Source organism: Neodiprion pinetum, chromosome 6, assembly GCF_021155775.2.
Source record: "Neodiprion pinetum isolate iyNeoPine1 chromosome 6, iyNeoPine1.2, whole genome shotgun sequence".
NCBI lineage: Eukaryota > Metazoa > Arthropoda > Insecta > Hymenoptera > Diprionidae > Neodiprion > Neodiprion pinetum.
The window spans coordinates 29,114,400-29,132,134 of NC_060237.1; the positions used below are offsets into that span (position 1 = coordinate 29,114,400).

General features: G+C 48.3%; 1 protein-coding gene across 1 annotated transcript in view; it reads right to left on the reverse strand.

Moving 5' to 3' along the window:
• The window catches only part of LOC124222494 (uncharacterized), a 48,430-nt gene that overhangs the window by 4,940 nt on the left and 25,755 nt on the right, over window positions 1-17,735 (reverse strand). The window contains exons 5-6 of the mRNA XM_046633520.2: window positions 14,846-14,925; window positions 3,828-3,871 (exon numbers count right to left, since the gene is read on the reverse strand). Coding sequence (XP_046489476.1) covers window positions 3,828-3,871; window positions 14,846-14,925 — 124 coding nt within the window. The remainder of the gene's footprint in view (window positions 1-3,827; window positions 3,872-14,845; window positions 14,926-17,735) is intronic.

Consider the following 17,735-nt stretch of genomic DNA (forward strand, 5'->3'; position numbering starts at 1 on the left):
CGGAATGGTATTGATTCGAAGAGACACGGTTCCCGGCTCGGTCTCTCTTTCTCTCGCTCGCTGGTCTCTCTTATCGGTAGAAGACGTCAATTAGTCGAACAAGGTTTACGATATTACGAGAACGAGATAAAGCCGCAAAGATATAATTCCGGTTAATAACACATCGAACAAATACGCGGTGCGGTGGCGCTGATCACTGGACACCGAAACCCGTTGATCTCGGTTTCTCTTTTTCCCCTGCAACCGCGTGACCAATAACTCGGTTAATTTGGCAACGGCTCTTTACCGACTAGAAGCCGTCGTACGCTGATCACTTCCATACGAATTGCAACCACGATCGTCACTTTCTTGATGCTCGAACAACGACGTACGAAATGTAAAAAAATCGGCCTGACCGAAAGTAACGCGCATTAACATTACATGTGTGAAATCCGCGGCTTTGCTCGCTACACGGCCGACTTCAGGCCCCGTTGTCGTTGTGCAACGTCGTGTTCCGAGGCCTTTTTATTCTCGATGCAACAGCGAACCACGTCGCAGAATAACCGCTCGCCCGATTCAACGGGTCATCAATTTGTCCGCGGGCTCTCACGGTCACGCCGGTCAAACCTGACCAAAGACTGATTATAATATTACAGAGGAAATTGCCGGTGAAAACGACGACTGCGACGAATTCTACCGGACAACTGAACCTCCTCGACCGCAGGGATCCACGACGAATATATCGGTCCCACGTTGCATCCGAAGCTGCGAAACACACACCCTCGAAATTGTTCCGAATTGAATATCAGGAGAAACCGGAGTGGTGAAATGATCGAAACGAAGTCCGTGAGTCTCGCTGTGTTGCCGAATATGTATATCCATCCACCAGAGTGGAATGTTTGCTCGGTCGATTTTAGCAACACTTCGTCTCGTCTGTAACTCGAGTGGCCATATACGGAGGATCGACAACAACAACAGCAACAAGTAGAAAACCCCGATATGGGAAGATAGTCCGGGCGCCGATCCTTGGAAGGTGTCTTGGTGCTGAGGTAATCCGATCTGAGAGACGGTGCGAGGTCGGTACAAAGAAGCGAAGAGAGTTCGGTAGGTACTCGTTGAGTTGCTCCAGAGTCTGAAGTTGTTTCGAGTAACACAAGTTGCTCTCGTTTGCAGCAGGTCCGCCGTTATCTTCTTTGCTGAGGTCATCTTCGCGCGTTGTTTTGTTGCTTCATGGTCCGGAGGAGCTCGTTCCAGGAACAACGTGGCGAATCCGCGGGTCTCCGACTCCCGGACAAGATGTCTGATCGAGGGGCGGCTGCCGGTCGTCGACGTGCGTCGAGTGAGGATAACGCCGAGGGGCAGCGCTCGAAGACGAGTCGACGAGTCGAGGAAACCAACGGGCTGCCTACCACCTGGGTAGCAAATCAACATATCCTGGTGAGATAAGATCAGGCGGTGGTAGAGGCTTTGATGGAAGCCGCTTGATCGACAGTGATACCAACCGCTGCAGACATAATTGTTTGTACGCTCAAGACGTACGAGTGGTTTACGTAACGGGGCGGTCTCCGCGTGCAAGCCTCCAAAGTATTGTCACCCGGAGGCGATAGCCTGTCGAACAAGTCGCACGAACGAAGGAAGAACCCGGTCCCAGAGCCCATCGACGCTGTCGACGAACCCGGATGGTCATCGGGTAGTGAATCGTCGATGCAGATCTATCGTGCAAGAGCATCCGCGATCGACGAACAGTACCGTCGCGACGCCGGAACGGCGGTCAGTTCTTCTGCCGGCTGGTTATGGCTTCCGTTGACTGATGTTTGATTTCAACTTGGAAGCAACGGGGGGTCCCGCCGATCCGTTCCGGCGCACACCGACGCCTGCAGTAGGTACCTACGCTCTGGGAGTGCCGGTGCTCCGTACAAACTATCGACCGTGGTTGGTCTCTTCGAGTCCGTAGGATCGGTATCTTCTTCTTTCCGGGCCTCCTCCGCATCCTCGATCCGTGCATGTTCGTTACTCGCCACCCATTGCTTCGGCGCTCTCTTGTTCTTCGGGATGAAATTAATACCGGACTAATTTTTACGGGTAGAGCCGCGCGCCGACGAGGAGAACGATGATGCTCGGCCGGCGGAACGGACGCCTGATGGAGAAGCGCGCGCATATTCGACCGTCCTCTTGCAACACACTGCACCCAATTGCCGGGGGAAGAGGAACGAGAGTAAGCGGGAGGCGCTACCGCGCGTTAATATACGGCGTGTAATATACTCCTATAACGAATCAGGGCGGAGGTGCCTCGGGCCACGAAGGAGGCAGCACCGACTGCCAACGAGACCCTGAAAAGAGCCGAAAAGTAACGCGGCCTCTGCCTCCGGCCGAGATCACCGACTCTCTGCCCCCGCGCACACGCCTAACAGTTTTCGTGCTACCATGGTAGCTTCTCCGCCAGCGTACTCCTGTCCCGGAGCCAATCTCGGAAACTTAATGTGGCAATATGATGTATACACGCCGGGATAGATCGACGAGTAACACTTGCCGCCAGCTCTGGTACCGCGCATCGTTTAGCCCTCCGCACTTACGACACCGCACACTTCTTCACCTCGATTAAAATACAATCTCCTCGGATAGACAGTGCGGACTTTCAATTCCTTTGAGCCCGAAGCGGGATGGACGAAAATGGAGCTCCTTTAAATTGAAACTCCGCCCAAGGCAAGGTGAACATCGACGAGCCAACTGCCAAATTATCCGAGGATTAAAATCTGCGTCCTTTGTAGCTTGCTTTTACAAATCGCGCATGAATAGGTATTCTGGTAGTTCGATCATGTGTGCATTCCACAGTTGAATTGAATCAAGTGTTTCATCGAGTTTCAAGCTGGTCCTTGCGAGGAAACGATTCTCTGACGTTTGCAAATTATATTTCCGTTGGCAGCGTGCCTTTTCCCGGTTTCATTCAGAACCAGCGACTGTGAAAATAACCGGAAAGAGAAATTGTATTCTTGTGCGAGCCGCAAATGAAACTCTTTTGAATTATGATCTTTGAAAGTTGAAGCAATCGCCTCAACCCCTGAGAGCTGATTTTTTCACCGAGAGAGAGTCCCCGTAATGATCATGTGAAATCGACAATCACACCGCGCAGGAGGATCCGGCTATACCTGGTTCGAGGAGCCAGTCGACGACGAACCTGATGACTGCGGTGAAGAAGTGGGTTCCAAAGTGAGATAGACAAGTGGAATTGGAGGGGCGAGAGACACCGTTGGTATCGTTGAAGGAGGAGGATGAGGAGGAGGAGGAGGAGGAGAAGCAAAGACGGCGACGTCGCGCGTCTAGAATCGAATATTGATAAATGCTAAGTGGCAGGCGATGGATGGCCAGCAGCGGCTTCTTTGCGTCGGAATGCGCCTCGACCCCCGCAGCCTCCCATCCCTTGCCAGATCATTTTCAGATTCATTCTTTCGAGTGAACCGTATGGCATTCCACCGATCAGAAATCCCGAGGGAAAAGGAACTGGTAAAGTCTAAACCAGGAGGCTGCGAAAGAGGGACGAGGAGCGTTCTCCATTTCAACAATTTGACGCGCGTAAAAAGCTGCGGAACCAGAGCAAGGTGATATTATTTTTTTCTCGCAGGACGTCGCGCTCCGTCTCGCCGAAGGGAACTTTCCTTTCGCTCGGCGTTGATGTACGACGTCAGATAATTAACAGTGCTTCGAAACTCCGCGTGGGCGAGGCCGAGTCTCTTGGTCATTGCTTATACGGAAGCTGGAGCGGTGCAACAAGCGCGGATCTCCGGTAAGTGTAGGGCCGCGCAATGCAGACTGGAAGAGAATATGTTTACCAAAAGTCGATTAAAACTCACCCGCCTCACTGCTGGCCGTGAAGTCCTCCACTGCCCTGAAGAATCTGCAACAGAGAAGATGAGCGGAAAGTTTGAGACTCGAAAAATGCAGAATGAACCGAAAGTTGCAACAGCGTAATTTAAAACGGTTAATGCAAACATGCGGGGTATGAAAATTGGCGGAATGAGATAATCTAATGAATTCATGGGGCGGGTAGGACGAGGGCTGGTACGGGGCGTGAATAAAGCCGAGATGGAGGTACACCGCGATTACGATGCAAACGCTGCAAAAGTATCCGGTGTCCCGCCGCGCGAATACGAGCATTACGCAAATGCCCGGGTGCCCCTCCGCTGCTTGCGGTTTTTGGTCCCGGTTCGCGAGCCGAGTGACGCCTGAGTAATAATTTACCGTGTTCTCTTATTTATCTTTGCGATACTGCTAATTTTAGGGTAGCCGGGTCCCTCCTCCTCCGTCCTGCGGAAGAGGACGAATGGGGGAGGGAGAGGCAGCTGCGGATCAGAAACCGGCCAGAGGCAGCCTGATCAAATTTCTGTCGAGTTAAAAAAAATAATAATCAGCTAAATAAATATTCAAATATGGTAACTGCCCGCTCTAACTGGCCGTGTAATAGCTCTGTAATAGGTATGCATGTAATGCGCCCCAGCGTTGGCCCACCAAGAGATATGGTAACGAGATCCGAAAGTGTTGCTACACATTATAATACAGGCACGAGTGGGTACCTCGCTCAGCTCTTTTATAACACGGCAGCAACGCGACGACGACACGCCACGATACTTCCTCTTTAATCTTCCGCTAATTCGGACTGTAAACAACATTCGACAAATCCTGCATTGATAAGCTTACGCCTCCGTCTGCCGATGCCAGGTTCAATGCCGCAGCCCTTTTCTACCTAGCCTGTCACTTCACGAATTGAAATTGTGACAATCGACGTGTGAAAACGTAACAAAACATCATTTTTGACTTATCGGAATTGTTGGAAACTGGTCACGAGAACTCGACTGGAAAGCTATTCACCGGTCATTTCCAGGATTTCAAGATTACGAAAAAGTTCGAGGGAGAGAGAAATGAAAGATCCTGCACCATTCCGAGATGAAGAAGAACCCTTTTGTTTCCCCCTGTTGAAAACCACGTCCCGGGTTACATCGTAAGATATTTGAGGTATCGGAGAGGAGACGGACGAAGATCGAGGCGGGGCTGGAGGAGGGAAAAGCGAGACCCTTAATAGTCGGAGCCCATTACGCTAAACGATTTGATTAGAGATTCGGCGAGAAGGCCGAGAGCCGCTGGCTGCTCCTAAGAAGCGCGGCGCTCTTTGAGATCACCGAACAAAATATCTGCTCCTCGCAGATTCGAAGATAGCTTCTCTACGGGCGCTCACAATAATTCACGGCCGAATTCCACGCGTTCTCATCCGATGCCGAGGGTACGTATAACAGCGTGTCTGCTGCTCGCTTCGCGTCTCCCTCTCTCTCTCTCTCTCTCTCCGAGTTATTAACGGTCAGATCCGAACCGACAACTTGTCGATAAATTAGCACTCGCCGTTTGGTTTTTTCCCAACTTTCCCGCCACGTTCTCTCGGTCCTCTCGAGGTGCTGCCGGTCGATTCGGTTTAGCCTAAGATTATCCCAAGTAAGTTTCACCGGATTCTGATCATCGCTTACCAAATTTCTCAACACTTCTCCCGCCCCGTCAAATAATCTACGAGTGTCGTTCTCCCTAATTATCATTATTTCTAACTCGATATCGGGTTTCCCTTTCCCTTTCTTTCCTCGCTCCTCTCATCGACACGCCGAGTTTACCAACTTCACGGCTCTCGGCTCTCCCTCAGGTTCGGTGGCATTGTCCGAGTCCCGATTGCGGGGCGTATTAGCCCTAATAGGCCTCATCCCTTTCATCTTCCGGCCTCACCCACGCCTGAATGGCACCTCCTCGCCCCCTGCAGGACCGGCCCCGATTAGCCGAACGTTATTATTACCACTAATTCGTTTCAGCGGGTGCATTCATTCTAATATTAACTCGCCACACTATCGAACGGTGTGGTACCTGTTAATGGCCACGTGCCCTAGCCTCCGTAATGATCCTCGAGGGCGATTATTCTCCGTCGTTATTGTGCGGCACGCTCGCCGCTCAAGAGATGAGAGAACAAATTGTTTATCAAAATTTCTCCCGGGAAGTAAAAGAAAGAAACAAAATCCCAAACGCCGAGCGTGATGAGAGTGTATTCGTTTCCGCCTAGGCAGTAGGACCGAATTTCGTAAAAGCGGCCTGAGACAAAGGGTGCAACGGTGACTCGTGATTGGACGGAATACAATATGCGACGGTATCGATCAAGTAGAGACAGGCGGTCGAGACTCGGAACTCGTAGGAAGAAATATCGATAGGTGGAAAGAGGCTGCGGTCTGGCGCGGCGTGGCGTCCGGCCAAAAACCGCGTGAAAAATGACGCTAGTCAAATTAATTTGAGTTAGATTTGAATTACAAATTTTCTCTTTCCCTACCAGCAGCATCAGGGGGCAAGCTGCAGAGGTGTCGGTGAACACGGGACTTCACGCGCTCGTCACAGTGGGTAGCCCATGCACAATTTTCTCCCCGAAGCCCCGGATCAGTTCTTCTTCGGCACGAGAAACCGCCAACACTCTGACTCATCTCGATCGCGAACGAAACGTTTAACTCTGCAGCGTCATCAATATTTATGCATGTGCAAAGAAGTGAAAAGAGAAACAGAGAGGTGTGAGGGGAGGAGCGAGGAAACTGAGACGGAGAAAGAGAGTGAGGAGTGAAGAAAAACCAACAACCGTCCATCGATCAGCTACGGGAATTTCCATAGACCGCGTGAACGAATTTCAAACAAGAGACTTGCGCAGCTCAGCTGCAAGCAGCGGACGCTTGCATTTCCAACTCGATCGCGAAATCGAGTAAATGTATATAATCCCTTTTCATTCAAAGATATCGTATTTTTTTCTAATTGACGATTATTAATTCTCTGTGGAGATTCATTTTTTCTCCATTGTTTCGGATCAATTCTCTATTAAGGTTTCATCGTTACCGCTGTTGATTTCGGCTTATTGCCACGGCGTGGTATCAATTCTCCTCTTTGTTTCGAGTAATTCGAGTTCCTCCGAGCCGCGGTTGAGAAACTTATAAGTGAAGAACGCGAGACGTTAAATTGACTTAAAGGAAACGTAGACAATTAGCGCAGAGCCTCCAGCTCCGTTTCAACGCCGGTTTTTTGAAGAGGCATATTATACTCACTCGGCGCGTGCAGCGTACGAGCTTATATAGACGACACTGGTTCGCTCATTTGAATATCACCGGGGGCCTGCAAGCGTGTGGCCTTCGTCGTTCGTTCGCCCGTTCTCCTTAAAATAATATCTTTTATTATACTCTCCCCGATTTCGGCTGTACAGCTAGGATGAACAACGAATGAACTCGACGCTGAAAGCGCCACGCCGACGTTCGCGTATCTCATTCAAAATATATCTCCAGATTAATCGCGCTGTATTCACCGATAAAAAACCCTGTCGCGCTATTTATCTCCCGAAACGGGACCGCGGGCGGCGCAAGGATCAGGACATTTACATCGAAATATGGGCGTTCGCTTGTTGTGCGAGATTAAGCCCTCGTCGAGTTTCGATAAGCCCGGCCGTAGCACCGCGAGACGACTTGTGTAAATAACACTCGGGTATGATAAAAAGAGGAATCAATGCGTTCGGAGATCTATTTGAATTACATGAAAAGAAAATGGTTGCACCGGTTGAAAAGTACGCAAAAAAATTGGACCAATAACGGCGCTCGATTCGCCACCAGTCTTGCAGTTCCTGCGGTGAAGAGAAATAGACGAGACAGCTGTTCGTAAGAAAGCAGCGGCTGTTCTCCAAAAGAACAAACGGTGCACGCGAAGCGGTTAATTACGGTTCAAGATACAAAACTGGTTCCGAAATAGTCACATATGTCTTACCGCCTAAAACCTAACCGAACGGCCTAGCAAGGCTATTGGTTTTTAGCCTCTTTCCTGGAATGAGAAAGAGAACGAAGCGGAGGAGCGAACAAGGGGCGGAGGCGAAAGGGGGAGGATGACACATTCGCATCGCGCGTCCGGCGCCAAAAAGAAGAGCAAGAAGAAGAAGAAGAAGAAGAAGTGGCGGGGCGAAAAAACTCGGCGCGAATTTACGTAACGGAAAAAAAATCCCCGGGGTGGTCCAGGCGACGCGCATGCAAGAGGTTGACCGTCGTGGCCGCGACGATCCCACGGAACCCGTCGCAAGCTCCGCTTCGCCGTGCCACTTTAAGACGCGCGAGGTAAGAAGTAAGACGCGAAGCGCGTTATGCATATGAGCGACCGTGACGACCTGCCACCCACGTCCGATTCCCCCGGTCCAACCCCCGAGAGACTTCGGAATCACGGACAAAACCACGTCAAAACATTTGAGTTGGGTGCATCTCCCGACGAGCTACGCTGTCGCGCTCGGTCCATTCTCTTGGTCGTAGTCGAGAAGGTCCTTCGCCAGGATCTACTCGGAGGGAAATTAAGGATGGCTACGTTTCCTTCGTTTTCAATTTCCGATTCACTCACAGTCGGCTCGTGCGTATTCAAACCTGAATTAGGTACACTTGAGAAATCTTCAAATCACTTCACAACTTCGGAATCATGAAGACTCTGAATGGTTTTATGAGTTGGGGAATGAGTTGGGATCACTTTCGGAATTCGAACGAGTTCAAAAGACTACGAACGATATCGAAAGTTCGGAATCAACGAGAGTTCGAATGACTTGATCCGCCTTCGAATGACTTTATGAATCCAAAAGACTTCGTTACTTCAAATGACTTCGAATCACATGACAAAACTTGTTTCCAAAACCCGTGATTCTCTGACCGATGACAAACTCGAGTTACATCTGTGGTTGGTCTTTTTAATTAATTACATAAATATCACAACTCAAAGTGATTGGCGGAACAAGTCGACGTGATTATATTCTCATAAAAAATGGAGAACCAGAGAAGACATGCCAACAACACACCGTTCTTCCCTACTCTCCGGCACAATCGGCATGTTTTCCCACCGTGTAGAACAAGGGAGCTCAAACGTTGCACGGTCTCAATACAAACGATCGTGATCTTTTTTTTCGCGGGCAAGGAGAGAAGCATCAGGTTACAACCGGGCAAACACTACCCCGAGGAGCATTGTCTCGCTGCGCTTACTCTCGACAACGCTACGCTTGTGTAGTTATACGCTATACGTGTAGTACATTACGCGAGAGCAGCGAAGAGTCGACAGGAGGAACATAGGTTATATGTTCGACGTCTGGCGAATAAAGACGTCGAGAGCCAGGCGCCATCCTCCCCCTTGCTCTGTCGTCCTCTGATCCTCTGATCCTGCGATCCTCCCACGCGACGAACAGCTCGCCTGAGTCGCGCGAGACCGCAATCGCGTTGTTCAGTAATTATTCATGGGGATTTGTTCGCCGGACGAATTTTTTATAAATCGTATATAATAATGATTGGAAGAACCTATGATAAATGTATAATATAATAAAGTTGTTGCGACAGTTAGCCATAAAGCGCAGGTCATCGGAACCAAGTAAGTTCAAAAAGTATTCAACTACTACTACATCAAATTGTTGTCAAGTTGCGTATAACAGGATTTCATTCTCAAGTGTAATTTTGCACGTCTTGTCGCATCGGGTATCCAGGCACCGCATGCCTCTCAAGATGCGCCGCGTGGAAAATTTATCAAAACCGCAAGTCCCCGGGGTCCGACTGTCGAGGATGCAGGCAGGAGAATGTACGCCTGCATCTGGCAGCAGTGAAACATACTCGAACGATCGAGTCGCATTAGCGGGTTTGTATATTTCAATTAGCACCGCATTCCACGTGAAATTGCTCAATCCGCAGCGGGCGTGCTATACCCTAACGAGGCTCTCTCTCTCCGGGTTCAATATCTCGGATTATCACCGCCATCAACCGGCCCAGGACGCGACGGGACGCTGCAAACCGGCCGCGACATCCGCGTCAAAAGGTATTGAGCTCCCGCCAGGATTCCCTCTTTTATCGGTTACAGATTGGCCGCGACTCTGCGGGTACCGACGACTAGACGCGGAATCTAATCCCCCCACTGATCCTTGCTAAGGCTCTTCCTTCGAAGCCTGGCCCCAAAGTGACCGCAAGAAAATCACAGTCCAGTCCAAACCAAGCAGTCAAAGATTTGGGACAGTATCCGAACCGCTGTTAACCGTGAAATTAGACGCATAATCTTAGGACACTAACCAATAACTACTGCAGGGCGTTCCATGACCAAAAAAATCGGATATGGTCACCTTTTTTTTCAAATCGCGTCTCGGACCAGCTGCAGCGGCAATTAATTAGTTATATGAGTCAAGAGAACTCGGATCGTCCGAGTGTGAATTACGTGATGTGACGACCCATGATGGGATGTAACGAGAAGTGTGGCGGCTGCTTGTCCAACCAACACGCGCCTAACAATTTTTTTTCGCATCCTCGTGTTGCACGCGAGTCGGTAATCAAATTCTCTTCGTTTTTTTATTTTTTCAGTCCCTCGTCAACTTGAGCCAGCAATTCCACGATGATTATAACACAGATTCCTAATTAATTATGATCTAAGGTTACAGTAAGAAGAGAAAACAGTGTTGGACGAAAAATATCTCAAGTGTCTTATGATTGTGTTGTGAATCAGGATGGATTCCGTGATTCTGCACGGAAAAATGTTTCATGTAGATATTACATCTGTTTTGGTGAACACATGGACGGCACTTTTTTGGTGTCAAATCTACATCAATTGTGGTAGATCTACCTAAGCATATCGCAACTCTTACTATTGGTTTTCTAACTCTTATTATCGACTTGGCAAATCTTGCCACAACCGATGTAGATTTATAACTCCTTAAAAGGTGATATCAATATGTTCACCACAGGCGATGTAAAGTCTACAATATTTTTCCTTCCGCGTGGGGTTAACATCATTGCACGTATCCACGTCCCCTCGATGATCGGAACGTGAACACACGCGGATCCAAACACGCAGCTTTGAGGATTCGACGAAGAAAGTGGATCCTGATTAGCAAAGTGGCGTCGTCGCAGGGAGAGCGGAACAATTCGGTAACCTCGAGTCATCCTCCATCTCCTTGAGGATAACGTCGTAGCTGCGTGGGTGTTTTCGGCACCGAGAAGTCGCGCGACTTGACCAAGTAATCGATTCGGAGCCGAGCGCGCACGGAGCGAATGGTTAAATTAAATCAAGAGCTAGCCTGCAACGGCGGCGCTTCGGATCAGAAAAATGAACAAAAAAAGTACCGGCGACAATAATCACCCGATCAATTTACATAAGCTCTATCTTTAACACAAGCGGGCGCAACAACCGCGCGCATTCGATTAACCCATTTTGATCTTAGGAATATTTTTTACCCTGTTCAGCCGGGACAGGAATGCGGGTATAAAGTAACGCAAAGCAAGGAACATTGACACGAGGAAGAAAGAATTCCAAAGCGTAGCTGCTTGTATATCCGCATTCGGTATGTATAGTGAATTTTTTTTATTTCACTCGTGTTCCACCTGCATCACGAGATACGCGGAGCGCGTGGGTAAATATTTTTTAAAACTAGGCGTAATATTAATATAACGTATCAAGGCACGCATAAGGTAATATATGAATATCCATAAAAAATAAATAATAAAATAAATCGAATAAACGATCGGCGCAAATACGTGTGGACACATCGGGACGCGGCCATATCCAAGTTATAGGCGTGCACGCGGTGGTGCGCGGGTAAGCTAATTAAATACGTTAATTAAAAGACCCGAGAAGCATCGGTTTACGCGTTTGCCTTGCGGGTTTTAGAGTGTCGCGTATACACGCGCGGGTTCAAGGATATCTAGAATATTATGTGGCGCCTAGCTTAACCTCTGACTCTTTTTATCGAGTAAACCAATCCGAACCCATCAAGGATGCAGTTAATTATTATGCCTTATACACCGACGGCCGATGAGAGTGTGACCACGAAGCGGCGTCGTCGCCTCGAGGCACCGTGAAAGATTCGAACAGAACGAACCCGCAGCTGGAAACGTGAATCACAGTTTCGTTTCGGAAGTTGGCGACATTCCTTGCTCACCTCCGATCATCGCCATGAACGGCTAAAGCAATCAGGTATAATATAGCAGCAGCGACTGCGGATCCTTTAAATCCGCCTTCTTACCGTACTTCTGTCAAGTTCGCCACCACACTCGGAGACAAGTTGTTTAAACTCTTCTTTTCGTACCTACTTATACTCCTCTGGACTCGTGGAGATATTATCGAGACTATAAACGCCGATTGGATATACGTACCGAGGGATTCCCCGGCAGTCGATGGGTTCTGCATAGTTTGACGACGTCGTTCCCGATAGTAACGACTCTGAGATTGTTACTACTCGCGTTCCATACCGCTTTTTCACCGTCGTCCCTCTCTCATTCCCATAACTCATCATTTACCCGCTCGTAGATAAGCGCTACGGCTGTATAACCGGCAATTAAAGATAGTCAGCCACACGCCAATCGGTTATTATACCTTGTATACTCAATTCTTGCACTTTGATGCAGCTCTGACGCGTTACAAGATATGGTATAAAACCAGACAATTTTGCACAATTCAGATAATCATTCAAGCTAAATTACTATTTTAATTCTTTTCTCATCAGCCTGTCCGGTCAAAGATTAATAAAAGTTCGATGTTGAGCAGCTGAGAAATAAAACTCGTTTCTCAAAATTCTAATCGACCATCACATAAATTTTGGCTCGAATTCCGCACCCGACAAATTAAGGTTCCGGTTTACTCGAGATTGAGGATAACAGCTAATTGAGAATTTCGATGCGATGACTGGTCATCGCCCTGCACACCATAAGTCTGATACGATGAAATATGGTAAAGTGCCGAGCGTCAATGATTTGAGGGATGTTTGACAGGCCTTGGCATTCAAGGCATACAGGATGTATGATCGTAATTACGAACGTTCAGAGAAGACGTCTTATTAGTAGTTGGCCGAGTTGCCCTCTAGGCCCTAGTTGCCCTACTCTCCCCCGAGCCGGCCATCGGCTTTCACCTCTCTGAGATGCCGATCGCCTAACGGGGCGCACCGAAAATCTGCAATTACGATATATTCCATAGTGTCGATATACCGAGAAGAAGAAGAAAAATGTTGGAAACCCGAGACGAGGTTGCACGGCCCCGGTAGCGTCGTCGATGCGGCGTGTGTAAAGTGGGTTCGGTTACCGGGAGATGATAAATTTTAATTTATAATCATTATTAAACCGATCGGGTAGGAGGCTCGGCGTTCGCGTTACGTCCAATCTTAAATTCAGTTAAAAAGTATGAGAAGAAAATTATAAAATAAGCACGTTTAAAAGAAAAAAAGAGAAAAAATCGCTTCTCAAGGCAGCGCTGCAGCCCGAATGCACCAAATGAAGACCGTACACAAGACATACTCCAGAAGAAGAAGGAGGCTCCAGGGCGGACCTGCGAGAGATAAGAGAGCGAGAGAGACAGTGAGAGGAAGAGGCGGAAAAAAAGTAAGGGGGGCAGGAGGAGCGGGAATATGCACGAGACCTCGTTATACGCACTCTACGGTAACGAAAATGCGATAGTGACATTGAGAGGCCAGTAAATAGCCGTGATTTAACCTCTGTATCACGGGCAAGCCTTCTTCCCGCGCTGCACGATTATGAGCAAAGACAGAGGGAACTCGCGCGCCCGTTGAAAATGGTCAATTCGCACCGGTACCATCTTGGACAACGACGCAAGGCGACGGTTCAGGCTTCGGTAAATCATCGGACGTTTATTGCAGTTAATTACCCGAGCCGGCAGTCTGCAGCGGGCCTGTTTTGCATCCGCGAAGGAAGGCGCGCATGCCCGGCGCCGTTTCTGGACTCGGGGTTAACGCGGTCCCGCCTCATCCTCCGTCTCCTCCGAGCTCATTCTCTTTCCCGCAGGCGAGCGAGGGAGAGGAGGATGAGGAGGAGGATAAAAGCAAAAAAAAAGCCAAAAGAGAAAGGAGAGAAGAGCCACCAATGTGCGGTGTGCGGCATAGCATGGGCGTTCCGGCAAATCGAATGTCAACTTGAATACATGCGTGCGATCGTTCAAGTCGGCGCGGTTTGACTTCGGCTTCGATGTGCCTCAAGTTAACTATCGCGCCTTAACTACTCTCTCCTTCCTCCCTGCCTCACTTTTTTTTTTTTTTCTCACTCTGCGTATTATCGTACACAAGTCGACTCGTACCCAAGCCACGCGATATAATGCTACCTGGAGTGTCGGGTGTCCGCGTTGTATACCAGTCAACGAGCCCGCCACCTAGCTACCAATTTCTTCCTTCCCTCAGGCCCGCTGCCCACGAGGATGAGCTTTTTTTGCTACGGCGCCTCGGCGTTTCGCTTCTTCAGAAGCTCCATCGCTTGTGGCAACCGCTCTCTTACGCATCGATACCCGCTAAGCCTGAAGAGAGTGTGGACAAAATTTCCACATTCGTAAACCGCGTCCAACCGCGACCGGGTCAGCGTTTCTACCGATTGTGATATCAAATTGTGGCGGGTGTTGGACCAGCTCAGTTTTCAATCAACACCGTAAGCCACAAAGAAGATATGGATATTCATTATTTCCTTTCGACTGCAAATTGTGTCAAATTTTATCCCGAAAAATGTGCTAATAGTATGAAACCGAATTGATATTCCGGGTGTCAGTCTTAGGTATTGAGCAAATTGATGCTGAATATTTTCGCTCTTGAATAGCTGAATAACACCGACTTATCCAGTCTGCAGTTTTTCATCATTGCGTTACACTGGTGCATTGGTTGGAATTTACGTAAGTAATTGACGACTTGGAAAAAACAGTCGTACTGAGTGCAAAAAAGATGATGACCAAAATATGGTTGGGTACATGCACTGTATACATATATACAGGCATACCGAAGATTCGAAGTTCGTTTTTTCGTTATTTGTAATAACATGCGGTGTGAGAAATGTAGTAGCCAACTTACCTCTTGACAAGCTCGATAGGTGGAATCAGTCTTCCGGGAACCATGATTTTTAAATACTTTAGACCAGCATCGGTGACCTCCTGTAATAAGAATAATAATAAAATATACACATGGGGTTATTAGCGTTGAAATTTACGTGTATTACGTTACTCCTCGTTATAAATACACGCGGCTGCAGTTGGAGTGTGTGGAACGCTGCAGGCATTCAGCCAGGCGACGAGATGAGGGAAGGAAAGGCGGGAAGAGGGGGAGAGGAGGAGGAGGAGGCCTGAGAACGCGCAAGGATAAGATTATATGAGGTACGTGAGCCGGCGAGTAAGTTTGGTAGAGACGCACACACGCGTCGGTTGCCGTAGGAGGGAAGAGGGAACGCGCGTAGAACATGTAGGACGGCACCTACGAATCAATCATTAGCCGATAATCCGTATCGGGCAATATATAGCCACCAATCTATCTGTACCATATATCGAACGCGAAGAGCGGGCGAGCGAGCGACTGGTTGTCTGCTATCCGGGTTGGCCAACCACGCCGCTAATTACCAGGGCTAATTATTACACAACCTTTGTTAATTATGAATAATTATAAGCGGGCGTTGTGCCGTGACGACGACTCGAGGAGGCCCGGGTATCTCGTACGTTGTTCGAGAGGATCCTGCGGCTGAAGCTGCTGCCAAGCCGTGAACGCCGCGGCGGCTCAATTTCTTTGAGACACTCTCTCAGCTCTCGGGTACCTTAAAAGCAACAGATCCTGGCTCCGTCCGAAATGGTCGTTGAACAAGAAGAAGGAGAAGAAGAAGGAGGAGGTGGCCGGACTCTCGAACAGAGACATCTCCCCCTTAGCTGCCGCGCAAGAACGCGTATAATATGCATATGCATATCCGTATGCATATGCATGAGGCCGAGGCCCCCACTACGCGTTATTATCTAACGGAAAACAGGTTCTCATTACGCTCTTTCCACCTAATCGACAACGTTGCACCTGATCCGTACCCCCGGCGATGTTGCCTCTTTACTCAACGCTGTAGCAATGCTCGACCATAACCAATGACTCGTGTCTCCGTAAACCTGTAAATTCATTTTTTGAGAAGAGGAAAGACGATTCATCGGCTTCGCTAATTCCGTGACCCCAGTTTCGATCAATTTCGATATCTTTGGTATCTTTGTACCGGAAGAAGCTGAGCGAAATGTCGCGGGTGATCACAAATGAAAGCCACTGTCGTAAGTCTCGAGATTCCACCCTTTTCTTCCCCGCCGGCGTTCTTGTCTCGGCGCGGGTTATATTAAACCAATTATATCCGGCCGATAGGTAGACGTGACAGTGACAGCAGCGATAGGTGAGCATATATATGTATAATACCACCTTCACCCGAACTCGTTGTTGAGGAGCCACGATGATAAGAGGCGGGGTTCGCCCCTTCTTGGAGGAAATTTTTATAAACAAAAAAAGAAAGGAACGAAAACTCTCCCTCTCTCCAACTCTGGAACTGCAGCGGTGTGACCGATCACGCAACGATATCCTTCTTTCCTATCTTCTTCGTTGCTGCCTTGCTAGAGCTGGTAAGGCGTAAGGCAGGGTACATATTCCGGGTTTCTTCTTCAACCCCTTAGGCGAAGAATTAGACCCGATGACGAGGCGTTTTTGTACGCCTAATACATCCCACCGCCCTGATCACGCAGGGATCAACATTTGTCATAACATCGCTAAGGGTCTCTATGAATATCCACTTGACCGGTTGATTTCATACAAGCTTATAATACCAATACGGAGAGACCTAATAGGTCGCTTTCAGACAGCGATGAAAAGAAATTTCGTAAATATTTTTCTGTAGCTAAGAAGTGGCCTAATTTCGAAGGGATAGATTCACCGAGAGACAACGCGTGGACCACTATCTTTTTCTTCTTCTTCCTCTGCTTCTTCTTCTTCTTGCGGGTGAGATGTCTCGACGCCAAGTAACTTTATTAAGACAGCAAAGCACACTAGCCTTGATACCATCTCTTCACGGTTCATTATAAGGCCCTTTGTTTTAGTGAATGAGTCTTCTCCTCGGCCGGCTCTCTCTAGCTCTCCTTTTTTGTGTTCAGTGTTTTCGGGCGGATCACGATGACAGATCAACGGGCACCGGCGTGGGGATGAAGGATTCATTAAGTAATCTGCTCCAATTAGGCGGGGGTGTGACACCAAGGAATTTGTACATTAATTATTGATGATCATATAAGCTTATTGATACTTTTATCTTATACCGCCCAACGATCAGACCAGAACAAACGATCGAACGAACGAAACACGAATTACTATAAAGAACTCCCGCAAAGCGATGCAATTGCGAAATGCGCACGTGGCGGAACGGCAGTAATTAACATGCCATTTGTCTACAATTAACGGTCTTGCAGGCGAAAGGCCAAGTCGTATGGATATTTCGTGAACGAGTTGTAATTTTATTTATTCCCTTTTCTTCTCTTTATAATCCTCGAATAAAATTGAACCTGTTACCGAACCGATCGACCGTGTAATAAAATTTCTCCCAAATACCAGTCCGAATTTATTATACGTGTGCCGGTCATTGGACTTTACGTAAAAAAACACACACGAAAATAGAAAGAAGAAGTAAACCAAAAAAAAAAAAAAAGGTCCAACTTTGGTGGACTAGAAATCTCACTTTCCTTACAAGATAAGCTTACGTTTTTTGTTGAACCTGTTAAGAGCGAGAGAAAGAGAGGAGCGGGCGGTGCGTTGAGAAAAAAAAAAGAGGTGTAAGAAAACCGACTGAAGCCAAGCTTATTAATATAATTGATCGGTCTTCCGTTCTGACAGGTCTGACCTAGAAAACCCAGAGTTGTAGTCACTTGCTCGAATGGCTCTTAGGCCGTTCCGTAAGACCGCGAACAAGTGT